Genomic DNA, 17,131 nt, shown 5'->3' on the forward strand with positions numbered 1-17,131 from the left:
CAACTTACCCCAGACACGGGGTAAGTTGTGCCACGAGACCACTTTTTTTGGACATGCTATATTATCAAAACAGTTATGTTTACACTCATTCTGTTTGTTTGTAGGGATGCACAACATCCTNNTAAGTTGTGCCACGAGACCACTTTTTTTGGACATGCTATATTATCAAAACAGTTATGTTTACACTCATTCTGTTTGTTTGTAGGGATGCACAACATCCTGAAATATATGCACATATATTAGTTAGCAACAAAACTAAACATCCTGAAATATATGCACATATATTAGTTAGCAACAAAACTATAATAGCCTTGATGTAGTGATCCTGAATATGAAAAGTGGCTCATCTCACCCCAGTCTCCCCTACTATGAAGCTGGTTATCTTTTTACCAGAATAAATCACCGTGGCAACTTATGCTAAACAGCTAACCTGCTCCAGAGCAGGTTAACTTCAGACTATCGGATCACAGCCTGTCAACACCCTGACCTCTGACCAAACAGATCACTGAAGAAAAAAGTATCTATGAGCAAATGTCTGGAGTGACAGGTAAAAAAGAGGAGCTTATAGTGTAAATTGTTATAGGTCAGTAGAATCATTTCATTGTTGCAGGGATCTTTTTCCACTGGTTTTGAAACAGAGCTTCTAACAAACAGACAAATCGTTTACAATTCTAAACACATGATTTTATTAAGCAAAGTTTATTTCTAATCTGCAGTGATCGCTGACAGTGCTGCTACTTTAACACTCTGATTCCATCACTGCAGGTCAGAATAATGTGAGACACCTACATGATAAGAACTAGGATAAAACAGATAATATTTTATTAGTAAAATAATCCACATTCTGTTACTTGGCTACCATTATTAGGCAGATACTAGACCTCATCAGTGATTAATGAGGCTACTTTTACACCCTTTACTTCAGTAGCAGAAACAGTGTGGCATTACTTTAACGTGTTTTATGCAACATATTCAGAGTTGTTTCAACATCATTCAACTAAACAGCAACAACTACTTTATACTAATGTCACACATATGCCCAGAGATACTTACATGTAATTTAAGTTTGGCCAATAGTGTATTTTTCAATGATATTTTCAATGTTACCACATTTTTTGTATCGTTTATATCCCATGCCATTGAGGTTGTACTGCCTCATAGTCGCAGACACTTAGAGTACCTTTTTATCTTTTGTCATATGAAGCAGCCTACTTCATTCATGGTTCTGATGATGTCGCTCAAAATTAACACTCCTGCCTCTTTCACATAATTGCACTCGTGGCTGGAAAGGAAAACCCAGAGTTGACTCAACTAGTTGATAATCTGCTTTGTAGTACCGGTTATCCAGACGGCTAATGTTAGGGTTGGTCAAACCAGATAATGAAAGATATCCTGGGTAACCTGACTCTCTTCATAGTACAGGTCTCAGGTAGCAGCACACATCCAAAAGAAATCTATGAATATCGCAGCCACTAGCAGAAAAAAAACACAATATAAGGAGGTGAAACGCAGAGCGAAATGAGAGTAAATCTGGGGTTGGTTTTCACTATTACTTTCGCTGGTGAGCAGCAACACGTAATTGGCCTGTTATCTGTTGGATGTACAAGCAGGAGGTAGGGAGGCAGGGTCAAGTTTGAATGTTGTGTTTTCAAACAGTAACCGACAATTCCTTCCTAGTATACCCTTAAAGAAGCTGGGAAGAATAAGAGCATGGATGAACTTAGGGGAAAAGAAAAATGCATGATTAATAATAATACATAAATAAGTAAAAACCCAACAGGAATTGTCTAAGAAAGATTTAACTCAAGACACACTGAACAAAATGCAGGCTTTTCCATCTAGCAAATGTGACTTATGCAAAATGCTGCAAAAAACATGCAAGCCAACCACATTTCAGGTATTATAAAATGTAGATTTTGAGGTCTGCAGGTCTTGGGGGTCCAAATGATTGATTGTAAAGCTCCATTTCCCTTTAGTTACTGTTGCTCTGCCTGTCAGACTTTTTTTCACAACAGGAATATTTACTACTTGAAATGTTACATTCTTTACGAAAGCATGGGTCCTTGATTCCAGACAGAGATACACAAAAGCAGCCTCTTATTTCTAGCTGGCAACTGTCGACTGACACATACATGCATGATATTGTGTTAAAAGACTGATGCTAAAGCTTGTATTGCAGTGTTGATCTAGTAAGTACCAGTGTTACAAGAATGATAAGGAAAAAAGATCAGACTCATTTTACGATGTAACACAACACTGGTTGCTTAGCTTGCATATTTTCTGACAAACAAGACAGGTTAGATTCATGCTTCAGTGAATGGTCCATTGCATGTGATAACAGACAAGACGCTAAGTAAACAGAAGATTGCACAAGCTCTTACAAGCTCTTCCTTACAGCTTAATAATGATTGGACTTTACCTGCAACACAAATACTGGTGAGCCATCCAGCTCCTCTGTTACGCTGCCGTAGTACTCGTTAACGGTAAACACCGGAGCCTCATCATTCTTGTTAACAACGTTTACCGTCACAGTTGTGTAATCTTCCCATTTCCCATCTGAAGCCAGGACATGAAGCTTGTACCTGAGCAAAAATTTCAGCTTTGTCAGGGGCTTTCAGAAAATAAACAACACTTCAGATCCAAATGAGCTTTGTGAAAACTCAACGTGTTCTTAAACACAAACTATTGAGGTGCAGTTGACTGTATTTATCAAAAGCACAGTTAGAAGGTATAACATATATGATGCCAGACAAAGAAATTAAGAATTAATCCAACAAGGGAAATAACACTATATACTTGAGGTAAAATCCTTCAACAAGTATTTACCCGAGTCTAAAAGCAAACATTTGAGTCTCAAAGGATTCTTCCCCTACCTTTTGTTCTGCTCATAGTCCAGAGGCTGAGCGATAAAGATTGTGCCCACCTCTGGTTCCACATCAAACACCCCTCCTGTGTTCCCTGATGTGATCTGGTAGCGCAGCTTAGCGTTTCCACCTGCAGAACGGGACAAGATGGAAGCTGAATGATAAATGACAGTTTGTATAAATGAACCTTAGTTACTGAGAAAGCAGTGTATGGTTAGTAAGTGGGGGGAAAAAGGCTGTATCTCTTGTATTTGTACCATAATAGAGCTTCGGTGGAGAGGTTCCCTTCTAGTCTATTGCTGTCTGTTTCTGTCAATCCACCAATCTGTCTCCCTTAACTGAGACAGATAGCATCAGCCCACTTTAGGAGGTGGACTGAAATCAGATATCGAGTGTTTGGTGTCATCTGATTGTTATGAGTCTTTAAACAGCAAGCAGCCTCTGCCCTTACAAAGGTGATTACTATACACTCTGCATTAGAGGAGCATCTTTGTGAAAGGAAATCCATGAACAACTAAAAGTGTAGAGCCATGCATAGAAAAACTAAAGCCTACACATTTGTAATTCACTGGATGTTTATACCTTACGTTTTGCAGAAACAATCATCTCACTAAAGTGCTTTGTTTGGTAATGCTACACAAATAGAAACCAACAAATAAAAAACTCATGTTCAACAGACATCTTTGCCAGCAACACAGTTTGTCATCTGCTTACTAATTAGCACCCATGCTCTCAAACCACAACATCTCTTCAATTTGAGTTAGGTAGCGGTTTCAAACCAGACACGTTCCAAACACAAATTTACGAGCTGATACATTTAACAGTCAAGTTTCTATATAAATACAAAAAAAACAATTAATTTAAAACAGGTGAATTACACTTCAATTGGCAAGACAACATATTAAAAAATACAGAAACTAAAAAATGTCTTTCCATTTGATACAGTTAAGAAACAATAATGCATAATAGGAACTTTCATGATCTCAAATTACCACCCCGTGGTTGTATGCCTCCGCCAACCAATCAAGTTGCAGTTTACAATCATGTCTGTCCAGACTCATATGAAGCCATGACGGTAGACAACACTTCAAATGTGGATGTTGCTGCAGAGAAGCATAGTGTAAAGCATGGATGCTTCACACACATCGTCAATCTGGTAGCACAGAAGATCTACACAATTGACACATTTTCACAGTGGAAGCCCAAGATTTTTGTAACCCATTCAGTATCTGACAAAAATGTCTTCCTGAGTTATGACATTGAATAATGTCCGCACAAGTTTTTTTGCAGATTATTATGTCATAGTGAAGTTGACCTTTGACCTTTGGGATATTGTAGAGAAAGACAACCCGAAAACATAATGCCTCTGGACCCAACTGTCACTAGTTCAGGGGCATAAAAAAATAATTTCACGCCATATTTCATAAAATGTCTGCGAATATAAATTTCTCACACCACCCAAAGATTTTATACAGAGATTAACCCAAAGTTTTTAAGTAATTTGAATTATTTGTCTAAGTCATATATGTTTATTTTCATAGCAAAGTTAAGTATTAAAATCATTACAAATGATTATAAATACATTAAGAATATATTTGATACCAAAAGGAAATAAAAAAAAAAATAAACAATGGTATGCAAAACTATGAACACTTCATAGGTAAATGGGGTAAAATGTATCAAAAAATACTTGATCCAAATGTCCTATTTTCTGCTGCTAAGACTGTGTCAAAAGTGTAAGCAATTCTTTAGGATGGAGGATGATTTAAAAGCAAGAAAACTTGAGCAAAGTACTGAAGAGAAAATAGAGAAAAATAATACAGATCAGTCTCCAACTAATACAAACAAAATATATACAGCACACTTTTAGAGATTTGGGTACCTGCAAGGTCCTGTATGTTGAAGCATATAAACACTGCATTTACAGTTACTGTTTGGCTGTGTGCAAAAGCTTCATTGTGCATAGTTTCATCACCATAGTTATCTAGAAAACAACACTGAGCTCTCTTTAGAACTGAAGATGAACTGTGTCTGTGTGTTGAATAGTCATGAATATCTCTTATGTTACAAGTGATTGAGATCCAGCAGGTTTTGTATTGCAGGTACAAATGCCACATCGAATGTCTACTCATTAGCAGAGGAACGGGGTGGAAATCATATTTATAGTGTTTATATTGACACAGAGTTATGCAGAGATTCATGTAAGTACCATTCATGTGGCTTCCTGCACAATATACGGGCCAGGATCAATGCTAATGAAGCTGTTAAGCATGACATATGGCATTATGCACAAATAAACTTAGAATCTAATCAGATTGTGGGACTTAAGCAGTTAAGTGCTGCTGCGCTGTCTCCCAAAAGTCAGTAAAATTACTTGAATGCTTTAACACAACAGGAATGAGGTGATTTTTATTGAATAATTAACAATCCATTGTTCCCGGCAATTTAAAATCATATTGCTGTGAAGTTCCCCCTCCCTCCATCTCGTAAGTTCTTTCCCCACCTCACTTAATATCTTTCTTTAAAGATGTGCAAAGCATCTTTAATAAAGTCTATTAGATGCTGATCAACAAAATATTCCCCCTCAATGCAATTACTGGTAAAGTGAAAGTCTGCATCTCAATCACCGTTGCATCTACAAACCCTCATGTTAATATGAAAGGGAAAGGAGAACCCTCTGAAGACGAGATGAGATTCACAGCTTATTAGTGAGATGAAAGTCAAGGAAGGGGAGAGGAGAATGCACTAATCCAGATCGTTTTGTACCGTCTGTCTGTTGGCATTTTAAATGAGACATTAGGGGATATATGTGATTGCATCCTGATTTTTTCGAGTTGTCTCAATCTCTTAAGTATTTAGAGAAGTGCTGAGACCCAAAGGACAAAAGAAACAGCACAATGGGCAATACAGCGGTTAAAATAAACAAACAAATGGAAAGAAAATAATTGTTTTTTCCCAGTTGTACCAATTTTAAAACTCTTTTCATCTCCCTAGGTACTGTACTTTACTGAAGCTGGAGTATACAGACAAGAGAGCAGGCAGGGAAAGACAGATAGAGACACAGAGCACTGACAGGTGTCACTAATACCAAAGGCATCAAACATTTCGTGCACTATATATAATGGAATTTGCAGAAAGATATTTTGTACTTGCTCCAGTTTTAATCACTGTTGCCCGCCCTGCACTATTAAGAAAATAGATGTCAATGTAGCTTATAATAACATATATAAAGCAGAAAGGTTTGATTACAATTAGAGCTCTGATCACACTCAAAAAATTTGTCCCAACCCTAAATGAACATGAACAGATTCTATCCAAGCCCAGCCAGAGCCCGACCCATGGCAGCTGTTTTAGGCCTGAGCCCAATTACAAACTCAAATTTCTATATATATCTTTTTCATATTTAAACATTTATTACAGGCAAAGGGCTGGCTTGTTTCCTCACACCACTTTTTCTTCTTCTCAAATAGTCTGTTATCTTGTGCGCAATAGGTTCGGCAGAGCTGGCTATGCCCATCGGTGAGTCTAGTGTGCACGGCAGTCCATGGCAAAACGGCAAGCAGATGATGATCACTGCTCTTCACTGCATGTCACACACATCTCTCCCACTGCTGGTAGGCAGAAGCAAACACTGCCAACCAGTTCGATTTGCAGCCCCCCCCTCTCTTTCTCGTTTCCGTCCCGCTTTGTACACATGCTCAGTCTGTTTCCCCTGGTTCTCTACTATATTGCTCTGTTGTTCCATCACTTTCCCTTTCTCAGAACCCTGATTCAAGCCCAGGGGAATAAAGACAAATTACAGCCCGAACCTGGTGATTTGGGCCTAATGCGGCTCGGCCACAGCTTCAGAAGCAGAGGACACTGTCACCACACTGCTGACATGGATTACATATCTTGTTGTGTAATGACATTGCAGCATTACGGGTATAAATCATTAATCTCACCATGATTTAATATTATATTGATTCTGCCCATTTAACACAGGCAGTTACAAAAGAAGCTGTCACCCCTTTTGTTTTTGCTTTTGGTCATAAAAGATAAAAACAACACATAAACAATGTAAATTACTGTAACCAGTTCAGTGCAGTAGAGTTCACTTTAAACTGACTAAATAATAAAATAATAAAACAGCATATGGGATAAGTTAATCTTGAGGGCTTTCTGTCAGAAAGACCTTTCTGGAAGAAGCATTTTCATTTTAACCCAAACCATGATCTAAAACTTTCGGGCTATCTGGCTTGAAGCCCTGAAGGCAAACTTCTCCCAACAGCCATAAAATATGGATTGACAAGATCATTTAATACAAGTATAAAATTCAGCCTAATAATAACTGTCAAGGTTCATTGAACAGGTGGCTGTTTTTTTGCTCCTTACCCATTGTTAGCTTCAGCACTTTCATATCAAATAGACTAGCCTAGCGGCTTGTGGAGTTTTTCTCTACTCATAGCTCAAAAACTTACACGTATTATGTATTCATTTTCTTACTCACTGTTAGTTTAAGTCACTGTATCTCCTGACAGAACAGAGCAGTTGAATTTCAGCCTGCATGCATGTTTTTCTTGCCTAGCATTGTTGAAACAGAGCAGCTAATGTTGCTGTAGTACGACATTAGCAGAGTGAGACGCCCGACCAGGCAGGTACCTCATTTTTCCTGAGTTTTTTATCTCAAAACAGCATTGTTTACACACAACATGTGCTCTGTCTGTTGACCTGTATATTCGCTGTTTGACAATGACAGAGTTTCAAAATAAAAGCAAATCCAAAAGATGATGTGGATTGATGTTCTCACTTTCACAGAAAACACTGAATTGTTGATCATTGAATCAATACATCGATTAAGATCGATGGATCATTACACACCTGTGGAGCACAGCAGAGCACAGGGAATAACCTTCTTACGGCAAACACAAACAATGTAATGCTTACTTTTATAGATTTATAATGTCATGCTGACAACTAATAATGCAAACATGGAATCAATTTGTAACTTTTCTTTAGAGCAGTGGCTCCCAAAGGGCAGAGCAAGATTTCCTTCCAGTTTTTACTGCCCATTTTTAATAACATTCAATCACATTAAAAAAATGAAGGCTAAGTAGTGCATATGTAGTAGTTTATTTGCAAAGTGAAGACTGATTGGAACATACTGAACAAACCAATCAACAGCTGTTAAGTGGGACATGCTGTCATATGGCAGGAGTGGACTTCTCGACACGTTTTTTTGGACACAACCACTGAATCCATAGAAACTACTGTGAGTCTAAGTTGACAGCTGCTGTCTTCTACCTCCTCCACCTCTCAAGCCTACAGGAGGTGAGAATTAGCTACTGCAAAGATTTTCAATGGAGTGTTCTTTAAAAGGCCAATGATATGGCGCATGATAGCACATTCCTAAAGATCTGTGGTAATTTATGGAGATGCATTACTGAAATGGTTACATATTTTGATTGCAAAGGCCTTGCTAATCTTTAGTTTCACTAGAGTCAATACTGAACACCAAGATAAGAAATACACTGTGTTTAAAAAAGCATTTGAAAAAACTTTCATGAGCTGGTAACAGCACTGGTTATATCAATCAGAGGTAGAGTGAGGTGAGCGGAAATTTAAAGATTTCTGGATTGAAAATGAGAGATAATGTGACCTTTATGAGTATAAATATTGACTGGCTCTGGCTTTCAAACAGGATTCTCAACAGCTTGCTTACAGGCAGAATTCATTTGGACTTTTTGCTAAGCAAAAACACCAGCAGCAGTAAATATGTGAACACCATTCCCAGGCTCTAACTGGGTGAAATTCAGTTGGTTTGAATGATGATGACAGCCCAAAGTGTGGGTACCCTTTTCAATCCAACACCGACTTTCAATTTCTCTCTCTTGTTTTACACAGAGGTATTGCTTTGCAGTCGGGAGAAGTACAATTTTCACGGGCGAACCATAACAGGCACATAATGGGCCCCAGATGTCTACCATTTGTTTCAACTTAAAAAGGTACAAAGTAGTGTCTGATAGTGGAAGGTAAAAATTTGTACCAATTCAGCCTGAACTGAAGTCAGCTTTGGCAGAACACTGACTAAAGCACCTGGATGGTAGAACAAACACTTGTCCACCACCACAGGCACACAAGTTCAATCCCAGCAGTGGAGTTTTCAGCTTGGACCCTTCAACACAATTTTCAAAATGAGCTATGAGCAATAATGAGCCCAAGTAGTTTATAGTTAGAACTTATTCTTTCATCCTTACAGCACACGCACGCACGCACGCACGCACGCACACACACACACACACACACACACACACACACACACACACACACACACACACACACACACACACACACACACGTATATTATCCCCTGGCTGCAAAGCCTGATGCAAATCAAACTTGCGGTCATGTTTTCTTTTTTGTAAGAGTAATACATTTTTTCACAGTATCATCTGAAGCTGAATCATCACTTCAACTTTCCTTTGCATCAGAATTTTGGGTCTGCATTAGTATTCAATCGTTTTATTTTCTTTTTAAAGAAAAAAAAAAGGGGGGGTAAGTTAGAAAGAGAGTGAATGGCTGAGCAATGACTAACGCAACCAATCGTCATCGGACACAGATAGAGAGCTTATAGATGCTGTAAGCTATTGAGAGCTTTTCTGATGTTAGTCTCTCTCTTCTTCATACGCATGCACACACACCAGCCCACTACATCTCTCCCTCTCAGGAAATTAAAGTCATATATAAAACCGGGGCGTATTTGCAAGTCCAATTATAGTTGCATCATCTCTAAAAATAGTTACACAATGTACCTAGATATTCACATTCTCTATTCTTGGTTGCTGCTTGTGATCATCTTACTAATACAAGTGTATAATTGGAACATAATAAACCAATTACTATATAAAATCCAGCAGGCTAAAATTTATCATACTAATACCAGGGATTCTTTAGTTTGTTCAGTCCAAGTTCTAAGAGAGACAATAGAGATTTCTGAACATCTATCGAAAAATCAGCAAACTTGAATTCAATCTTATTAGCTTTGAACTGAATACATTAAGTAATTTAAGACATTGCTACAAATGCTGCAATGCACCAGCAAAGGCAGAGGAAAAGAAGACTGCTCGCTAGTAAACATGGATGCCAACAATGCTGGAAAAAAGAGAAAAAACAGGCATTTAACTCGGGCTGGACAATATGGCAAAAAATATGACCACTTTAATTGTCCATATTAATCAATATTATGTAGCACAATATATATTTGATAATACTGCCAGATTTAAGAATATTCTGATAATGACTGAAGCCTGAAAAAGCAGACAGTTCATTGGTTAAACTTTAGAATACAGCTTATAAACATATAACATATATAACATTTAACTGGGCAAACATGGCTTGGTTAAGAATATCTTTAGAATATATTTTGTCATAAAAGAATATACTGATGTACATCTGAATGTAAACATTTCACTTTGCAATAATGCTTTATTTGCCATGACAAAATGAGTTAGCTTGCTTTGTAACTTACCAACTAACGACATATTTTGCAGACTTTAACTGTCTTGATAAGCATTTTGTTGCTTTTCAGATATTCAAACCAGTTCCATATATTTAAAGTCATGTTACCTTTTTTGTCAACAATTTCCTCAGCTTTGGAGGATAAGACGAGTTCTCTTTCAGGACTCTGGCAAACGAGCTCCGTGCTGGTGTGAAAACAAACCAGGTGTGGATTTGACAGTTATTTTATCGCGATCTCCTATCAAGGTCATTTTGTAGTCCAGCACTACATTCAACATGTTTCCTACACCTCAGAGACACACAATGCATTTTGGTGTGCAACACTGATTACAAATCGAAACTCTGTTTACAACAAATCTCCACAGGGCACCTTTAAGGCGGCTGTATTTTCAGTTCAGCCACTCAAGAAACCCCAATAGACAGCCCTTTCCAGCTAAAAGGCTCTGATTGAACCCACTCTACCTGTCCAGCAGACAAAGTAAGTGAATACCTGGTGTACTGGTGTGAACATCTAGACCAAAAGATTTTTCTTAGGAGTTGGTGGAGGCAAAAGGAGGGTAAACGTTGGACTCACATTCATCATGTAGACAGAAGCATGACTCCAAGTAAATGCTAACGTTGGTCTCTGTTGGCTGGAGTGTAAGTGAGCAACTGTTTGCCAACATTTTCGCCATAACAACTGCACTTATCCAGTTTACTCTGTCCTGATGGCTAAATAAAGAGCCATCAGCCCTACTTCCCCAAGTTTTCTCTGCTCTGATGAAATGGAACATTTTCTTGTTGACTCTCATTCGGCTGTATATTGATGTCTGTTGCAGTCATCCCTCTGTTACGCAACCTCTAGTCATTTTCAATGAGCAATGGTCTTCTGATTTTGTTGTTGATCTATAACTACCAGACCTTTTCTGACCAGAGTTCTATCCAGTCACTAGATGCCTTTTGATAGCCTAAGCTAGTGCAAGGCTTTAAGACTCTTTTCATTCCTCAGAGAAATAATGGTCTTGTCTTTCCTGTCATGAGCTAACATTTGCCTCTGGCTATGACAGCCGAGTGTCTTGCCACATTCCGCCACAAACCTAAATTGTTGCATTTAAAGATCTTGGCAAGCTCTCAGATCCTAACAAGGCTTTTTAATTAGTGCTTTATTAAAGGCCAGTGCACTGGAATATGTCAACTAGTTAGGCCTATGTAACTAGTCTAGGGTGTTTAAAGGGACAGTTCACCACAAAAGTTGAGTGCCATCTAGTTCAATTATTTTGGAGAGAAAGCAGACGTCTCTATGGTCGATATGTTCAACACTCAGCAACTCACACCAAAACAACCTAGATCGATAAACTATAAGTAGGAGGAAAATGTGCATTTTCAATTTTGGGGTGAACTATTACCTTAACAATTCTATATGGAAATATACGCTACGTCCTAAATTATATCTAAAGTAAAAATTTTAAATTTTAGTTGGGTTGTTCCTAGCTCTATTCAGACCTAGAATTACCATTTTGCAGTGTATGCCTCTGCAAACCACTTAAGTTGCACTTAGAGTTAACATCCATGTCTGTAAAAAACTATGGATGTGACATCTCCCCCCCAGCAGCACAGAGGAGCTATAGAATCAGTACAGGTTGAAGGACACCCAAGATTAGTGTCACCAGTTAAGTATCTGACCAAATGTCTACCCTTCTGTTCCTAAGATATACCATTGAGTAATGGCCAGAAAAGTGTTTTTGTCATGGTGAAGTTGACCTTTTACCTTTTAAATATAAACTGTCATCACTTCTTTTATGTCATCATTATATTCATTTAGACATTTGTATGAAATTTTGTCATAATTAGTGTATATATTCTTGAGTTATGGCCAAACACATGGTCTGTGAGGTCACAGTGACCTTGACCTTTGACCTTTGACCTTTGACTTAAGAATGAACTGATTAGAATTTAATGGTCAAAGTGGGCATTTGTTCCCAATTTGAGGAAATTCCGTGAAGGTGTGAGAAATTGTGTTAACGAGAATGAGACAGACAGGGTCACATCGACGTTTGACCTTTTATCACCATCAATTCATTGTTGAGTCCAAGTGGACGTTTGCGCCAGATCTGAAGAAATTCCTTCAAAGTGTTCTCGAGATAATAGCAGCAATCTGGAAGTACGTGCCACAATGAACTTACAGTAAATAAGATAGCTGAAGCAGTGAACAAAACTGAACAACACATTTTCAAACTTGGCCTGAAAACCGTTTGGTTATGTTAAAGAGCTGCCCGTTTGCTATTGACAACAAACTGGAAAACTTATGAAAAAGAGTAGCTGTGTTACAAGATTCCAAGGACATGTACCAACTGCTTTTGGCTTCTCAACACCTCCGGGGCGCAACATCTTATCACTAAGACATGTTTGACTAAAGTGGAAAAAAAGCCCAAAGTGGTGAAAGTACAGATTTCATTGCTTGAGGGCTTCTTTCTTTGCCATGCATTGAAAGGTTATATTGAGTGGGCTCTTGTACAGTGGCTGATTCAGACTCACATATTGCTGCAGTTTTCATGACTTCATGACACGGTTTGTAGTGCAAACCTTTTTCCCCTCAAAGTAAAATGGGGTCAGACAAAAGCAGTGGATGAGAAGTGAAAGTTTTTCTTGAGTGCGAGAAAAGAGAAACACTTTTTTTAGTGTTTTGAATAAATGTGCTTGATTATGGACTTACAGTACCAGCCCCACCATCAGTCCTACACTTTCCATTGTGTATCTCCATCCCCACATTCCAAAAAACACACATACCTTTTCTAACATAAAAATTCCTTTATCCATGCCACCCACCTTCGTCTCCATCGTTGGCACTGACAGTGAGAATGGCGAAGCCTACGTCAGCATCCTCATCCACATCAACTTCATAGGATGCCTGTGCAAATGCTGGCTTGTTGTCGTTCACGTCACTGATAAAAACACGAACATATGCTGTGTCTGAAAATAAAAAGATAAGAAAGAGTGAGACATAGAGAGAGAGAGAGAGACAGAGACAGAGAAAGAGGAGAAAGGCGATTATAAACATGAGGTTGTTCTTATTCTGTCAACGTGAACATGAACATCTGTCTATCTCTCTTTGGATAGCAACAATTTAGTCACTTTTCACCAGCATGCACGCTCACATACACACACATACAAAGATGCAGGTAGGAAAGTAGACATTTCTTCATGCACACAGACAGAAACAAAAATAACATCCTTTTTTTTTTCTTCCATCCACAGTTGTCTACCACTTTTCTATTACATCTGTCATCTGTCTCCACTATTTCTGTCTATTTTACCATTAAATCCGGCTGTTTCTTTTTCCTTCAGCATCCAACCCCAGGCTGAAGCCGAGTACAAAGCACCCTGGGGGCATCGGTGTAAGGCTTGGTAGTTGAGCAACCCAACATACTAAGCTTCCTTTGATATCTGTATCAAAACGAGCATAATTTGCAATACACGCTTCAAGATGAGATAAATTATTCAAGCCAGGGTGGAAGAGATGGTATACAGTTCATGGCATAGATAGCAAACTAATGCAAGCCTTGCAGCTATAACAAAACAAGTCGCAGATGCTAGGGCTTTGGACGTGTTCAGAGTCTGTCAGAGACAGAGGGAGATAAAGGTAGGGAGGGATGGAGGAAGATCACAGAAAGTGAATAAGCAGATGTAGCCGCCATCCTCTCATCCTCCCTCTCGTCTGCTAATGCTGCCTGCTCATCCATGTTTTCACACTTCTACAGACATGTATGTGTAAAAATCACACCCCCAACCCCGCCCCACACACTAGCTTGTAAGTCGCAGGAGAGCTTGTTAACTGCCTGTGAAAGCAGTGTTTATCAAGGTTATTTATTGTGACCACTTGACAACATTCTGCTCTAGTCTGCAGCTTGGTGCTTGGCATGTGTGTATGTCTGGATGTCTAGATGTGCAAAGGTATATACAGCCAACACAGTCATGCTGCCCCCTCTTGTCTGTCTCCTTTTCTTTAATTAATTTATATATTTGGGTTTTTTTGTTTGTTTCTTTCAGATAAAATACGAGGGTTTGAACCTTTAGGATTGTGAGCAATGTTTTTAGCAAATGTTTGTGCATTAACAAAACCTAGTATAGGGCTGGACTGTGTATATAACACTAGAGGGCTTTTAATTTGAAACGATGGCCTTTACTTTGAAACAGAAAGTAGCAGCATTCTCTAAGTCACGGACTTTTGCTTATAGCACTGGCCCCTCTTTTGCAGTCCACCCAAAAAAATAAAAAAATAAATATTACGTGAATACATCTTAAAATCACGAACAATACACTTGGACACAGCAGAAGGGACCTGCTTTCTCTGGAGCTGTACCCACTGATCATGTAACACCACCCTGCTCTCTTCAGCTCTGGCTGCTGATGTAAAGGCTGATTTTAAATTGTGCAAATGGCCTACACCATTGTGAACATTTATACTTCTGCAGTGGTGTGTGTGGGTCGGTCTGCAATTATACCTCCATAACGCTAGCTACCGGTGGGGCCACTGTGTTGAGCTTCTGTCAAGTGCAGTTAAGTTTGATTAATTCAACTAACACACATAAACAAGTAGGGATGCACCAAAATGAAAATTGTGGCCGAAGCCGAAGCCGAATAATATCAAACGCTTGGCCAAATACCGAGTACCGAATACCGAATATCGTTGTTTAGTTTTTCATTAGTTTTTGCAGATGAACCCCCTCCAGATTAGTGTTGTCAGGGTACCAATATTGGGACCCACTGTACGATACCAATGAAAATATCATGGTTCTGAGTAGTATCACGATACCACAGCGAAAATGAGGCAGATGTGCCTTTTGTCATTTATAAAAAGATAAATCACTTTTCTATAATACATCAATGATATTTCAACTGAATAAATTTCTTATTGACTTATTCATACTTCAAAAACAGCATCAATGAGTGATGAACATAGGGGGGATCAAAATAAAATAAATAAATAAAATAAGAATCAACCAGCCACCCTCCTCCCCTGACGGTCCCTTCATAAATAAAGAACAGTCCCTAAAGTGCGGTGAGGTTTGTGGGCCGTGAACGACTCGTTTCTCCTCTGACACATCACATACCTGTGTTCGGCTGGCTCGGCTGTTCAGGTAGCCTACTTCTGGGCAGTCCACATGCCAAGAAGAGGATATTATTGGAGCTGACTTCTCCTCGCCGGTAAACCGATGGCCGCCGTATTTGACTGGAATACATTACTGTCTGTGTCTGTGACCCCCGTTCAACCCACAATCGGTGGGATTCGCCTTTCGTTTCTGCTGGTGGTTGAAATCTGTAGGCTGCTCGCACAGCGTGCTGAACGATTTCAGCCTATTTTGCTCGCGCAAAACTATTTTTAGTCGCAAATGCGAGTGTGGTGACGGATGGATCGCCACACTGCCGACAATTTAATCCGCCCGTCACAGCACGCTGTTTGATTGCGTTATCATTCCACCAAATACCAAATGTGTGTTTTTTTGCAATATTCGGCTATATTCGGTTACCGAATATTCGGTGCATCCCTATAAACAAGCATAAAAGAATTTCTTAATAGCAACAACATTAAACAAAAGTACAAAATTCAGCTCAATTAAAACTCATACAGCTCACAGACAAAACTGTTGGCTTTTATTTGGCACATTTTCTCCACAAATAATACATGCTAATAGTATTCACATAAGCCTATGACATTTCCATCCATCCATCCATCCATCCATCCATCCATCCATCCATCCATTTTCATCCACTTATCTGGGGCCGGGTCGCGGGGGCAGCAGCCGAGCAAAGCACTCCAGACATCCCTCTCCCCAGCAACACTTTCCAGCTCCTCCTGGGGGACCCCAAGGTGTACCCAGGCCAGACAAGATATGTAATCCCTCCAGCTTGTTCTGGGTCTGCCCTGGGGCCTCCTACCAGAGGGACATGCCCGGGACACCTCCAGCGGGAGGCGCCCAGGAGGCATCCTGATCAGATGCCCGAACCACCTCAACTGACCCCTTTCGACGCGAAGGAGCAGCGGCTCTACTCCGAGCTCCCTCCAGATGTCCGAGCTCCTTACCCTATCTCTAAGGCTGAGCCCAGCCACCCCACGGAGGAAACTCATTTCCACCGCTTGTATCCGCGATCTCATTCTTTCGGTCACTACCCAGAGTTCATGACCATAGGTGAGGGTTGGGACGTAGATGGACCAGTAAATTGAAAGCTTAGCTTTCCAGCACAGCGCCCGCGTCACTGCAGAAGCCGCACCAACCCGCCGATCCATCTCATGCTCCATTCTACCCTCACTCGTGAACAAGACCCCAAGATACTTGAACTCCCTCGCTTGAGGCAGTAACTCTCCCCCAACCCGGAGAGGGCAATCCACCGGTTTCCGACAGAGAACCATTGGCCTCAGACTTGGAGGTGCTGACTCTCATCCCAACTGCTTCACACTCAGCTGCAGAACGCTCCAGTGCATGCTGGAGGTCACGGTGTGATGGAGCCAACAGAACCACATCATCTGCGAAAAACAGGGACACAATTCTGAGGTCCCCAAACTGGACCCCTTCCTCCCCCTGGCTGCACCTCGAGATCCTGTCCATGAAGATCACAAAGCGGATTGGTGACAAGGGATAACCTTGGCGGAGGCAAACATCCACTGAAAACATGGTCGACTTCACACCGAGTATGCGGACACAGCTCTCACTTTGGTCATACAGGGACTGGATGGCTCGTAGCAGCAAGCCTGGAACCCCATACTCCCGCAGTACCCCCCACAAGACCCCCCG

At 40.0% G+C, this 17,131-nt stretch overlaps 1 protein-coding gene across 1 annotated transcript in view; it reads right to left on the reverse strand.

Annotated features, from left to right (window-relative positions):
* si:ch211-186j3.6 (neural-cadherin) overlaps positions 1–17,131 on the reverse strand; it is a 446,142-nt gene that overhangs the window by 192,020 nt on the left and 236,991 nt on the right. Inside the window, 3 exon segments of the mRNA XM_050049923.1 lie at positions 2,420–2,582; positions 2,874–2,994; positions 13,167–13,310. Of these exon segments, the coding sequence (XP_049905880.1) occupies positions 2,420–2,582; positions 2,874–2,994; positions 13,167–13,310 (428 nt within the window).

The sequence above is a fragment of the Epinephelus moara genome, chromosome 1 (assembly GCF_006386435.1).
Source record: "Epinephelus moara isolate mb chromosome 1, YSFRI_EMoa_1.0, whole genome shotgun sequence".
Lineage (NCBI taxonomy): Eukaryota > Metazoa > Chordata > Actinopteri > Perciformes > Serranidae > Epinephelus > Epinephelus moara.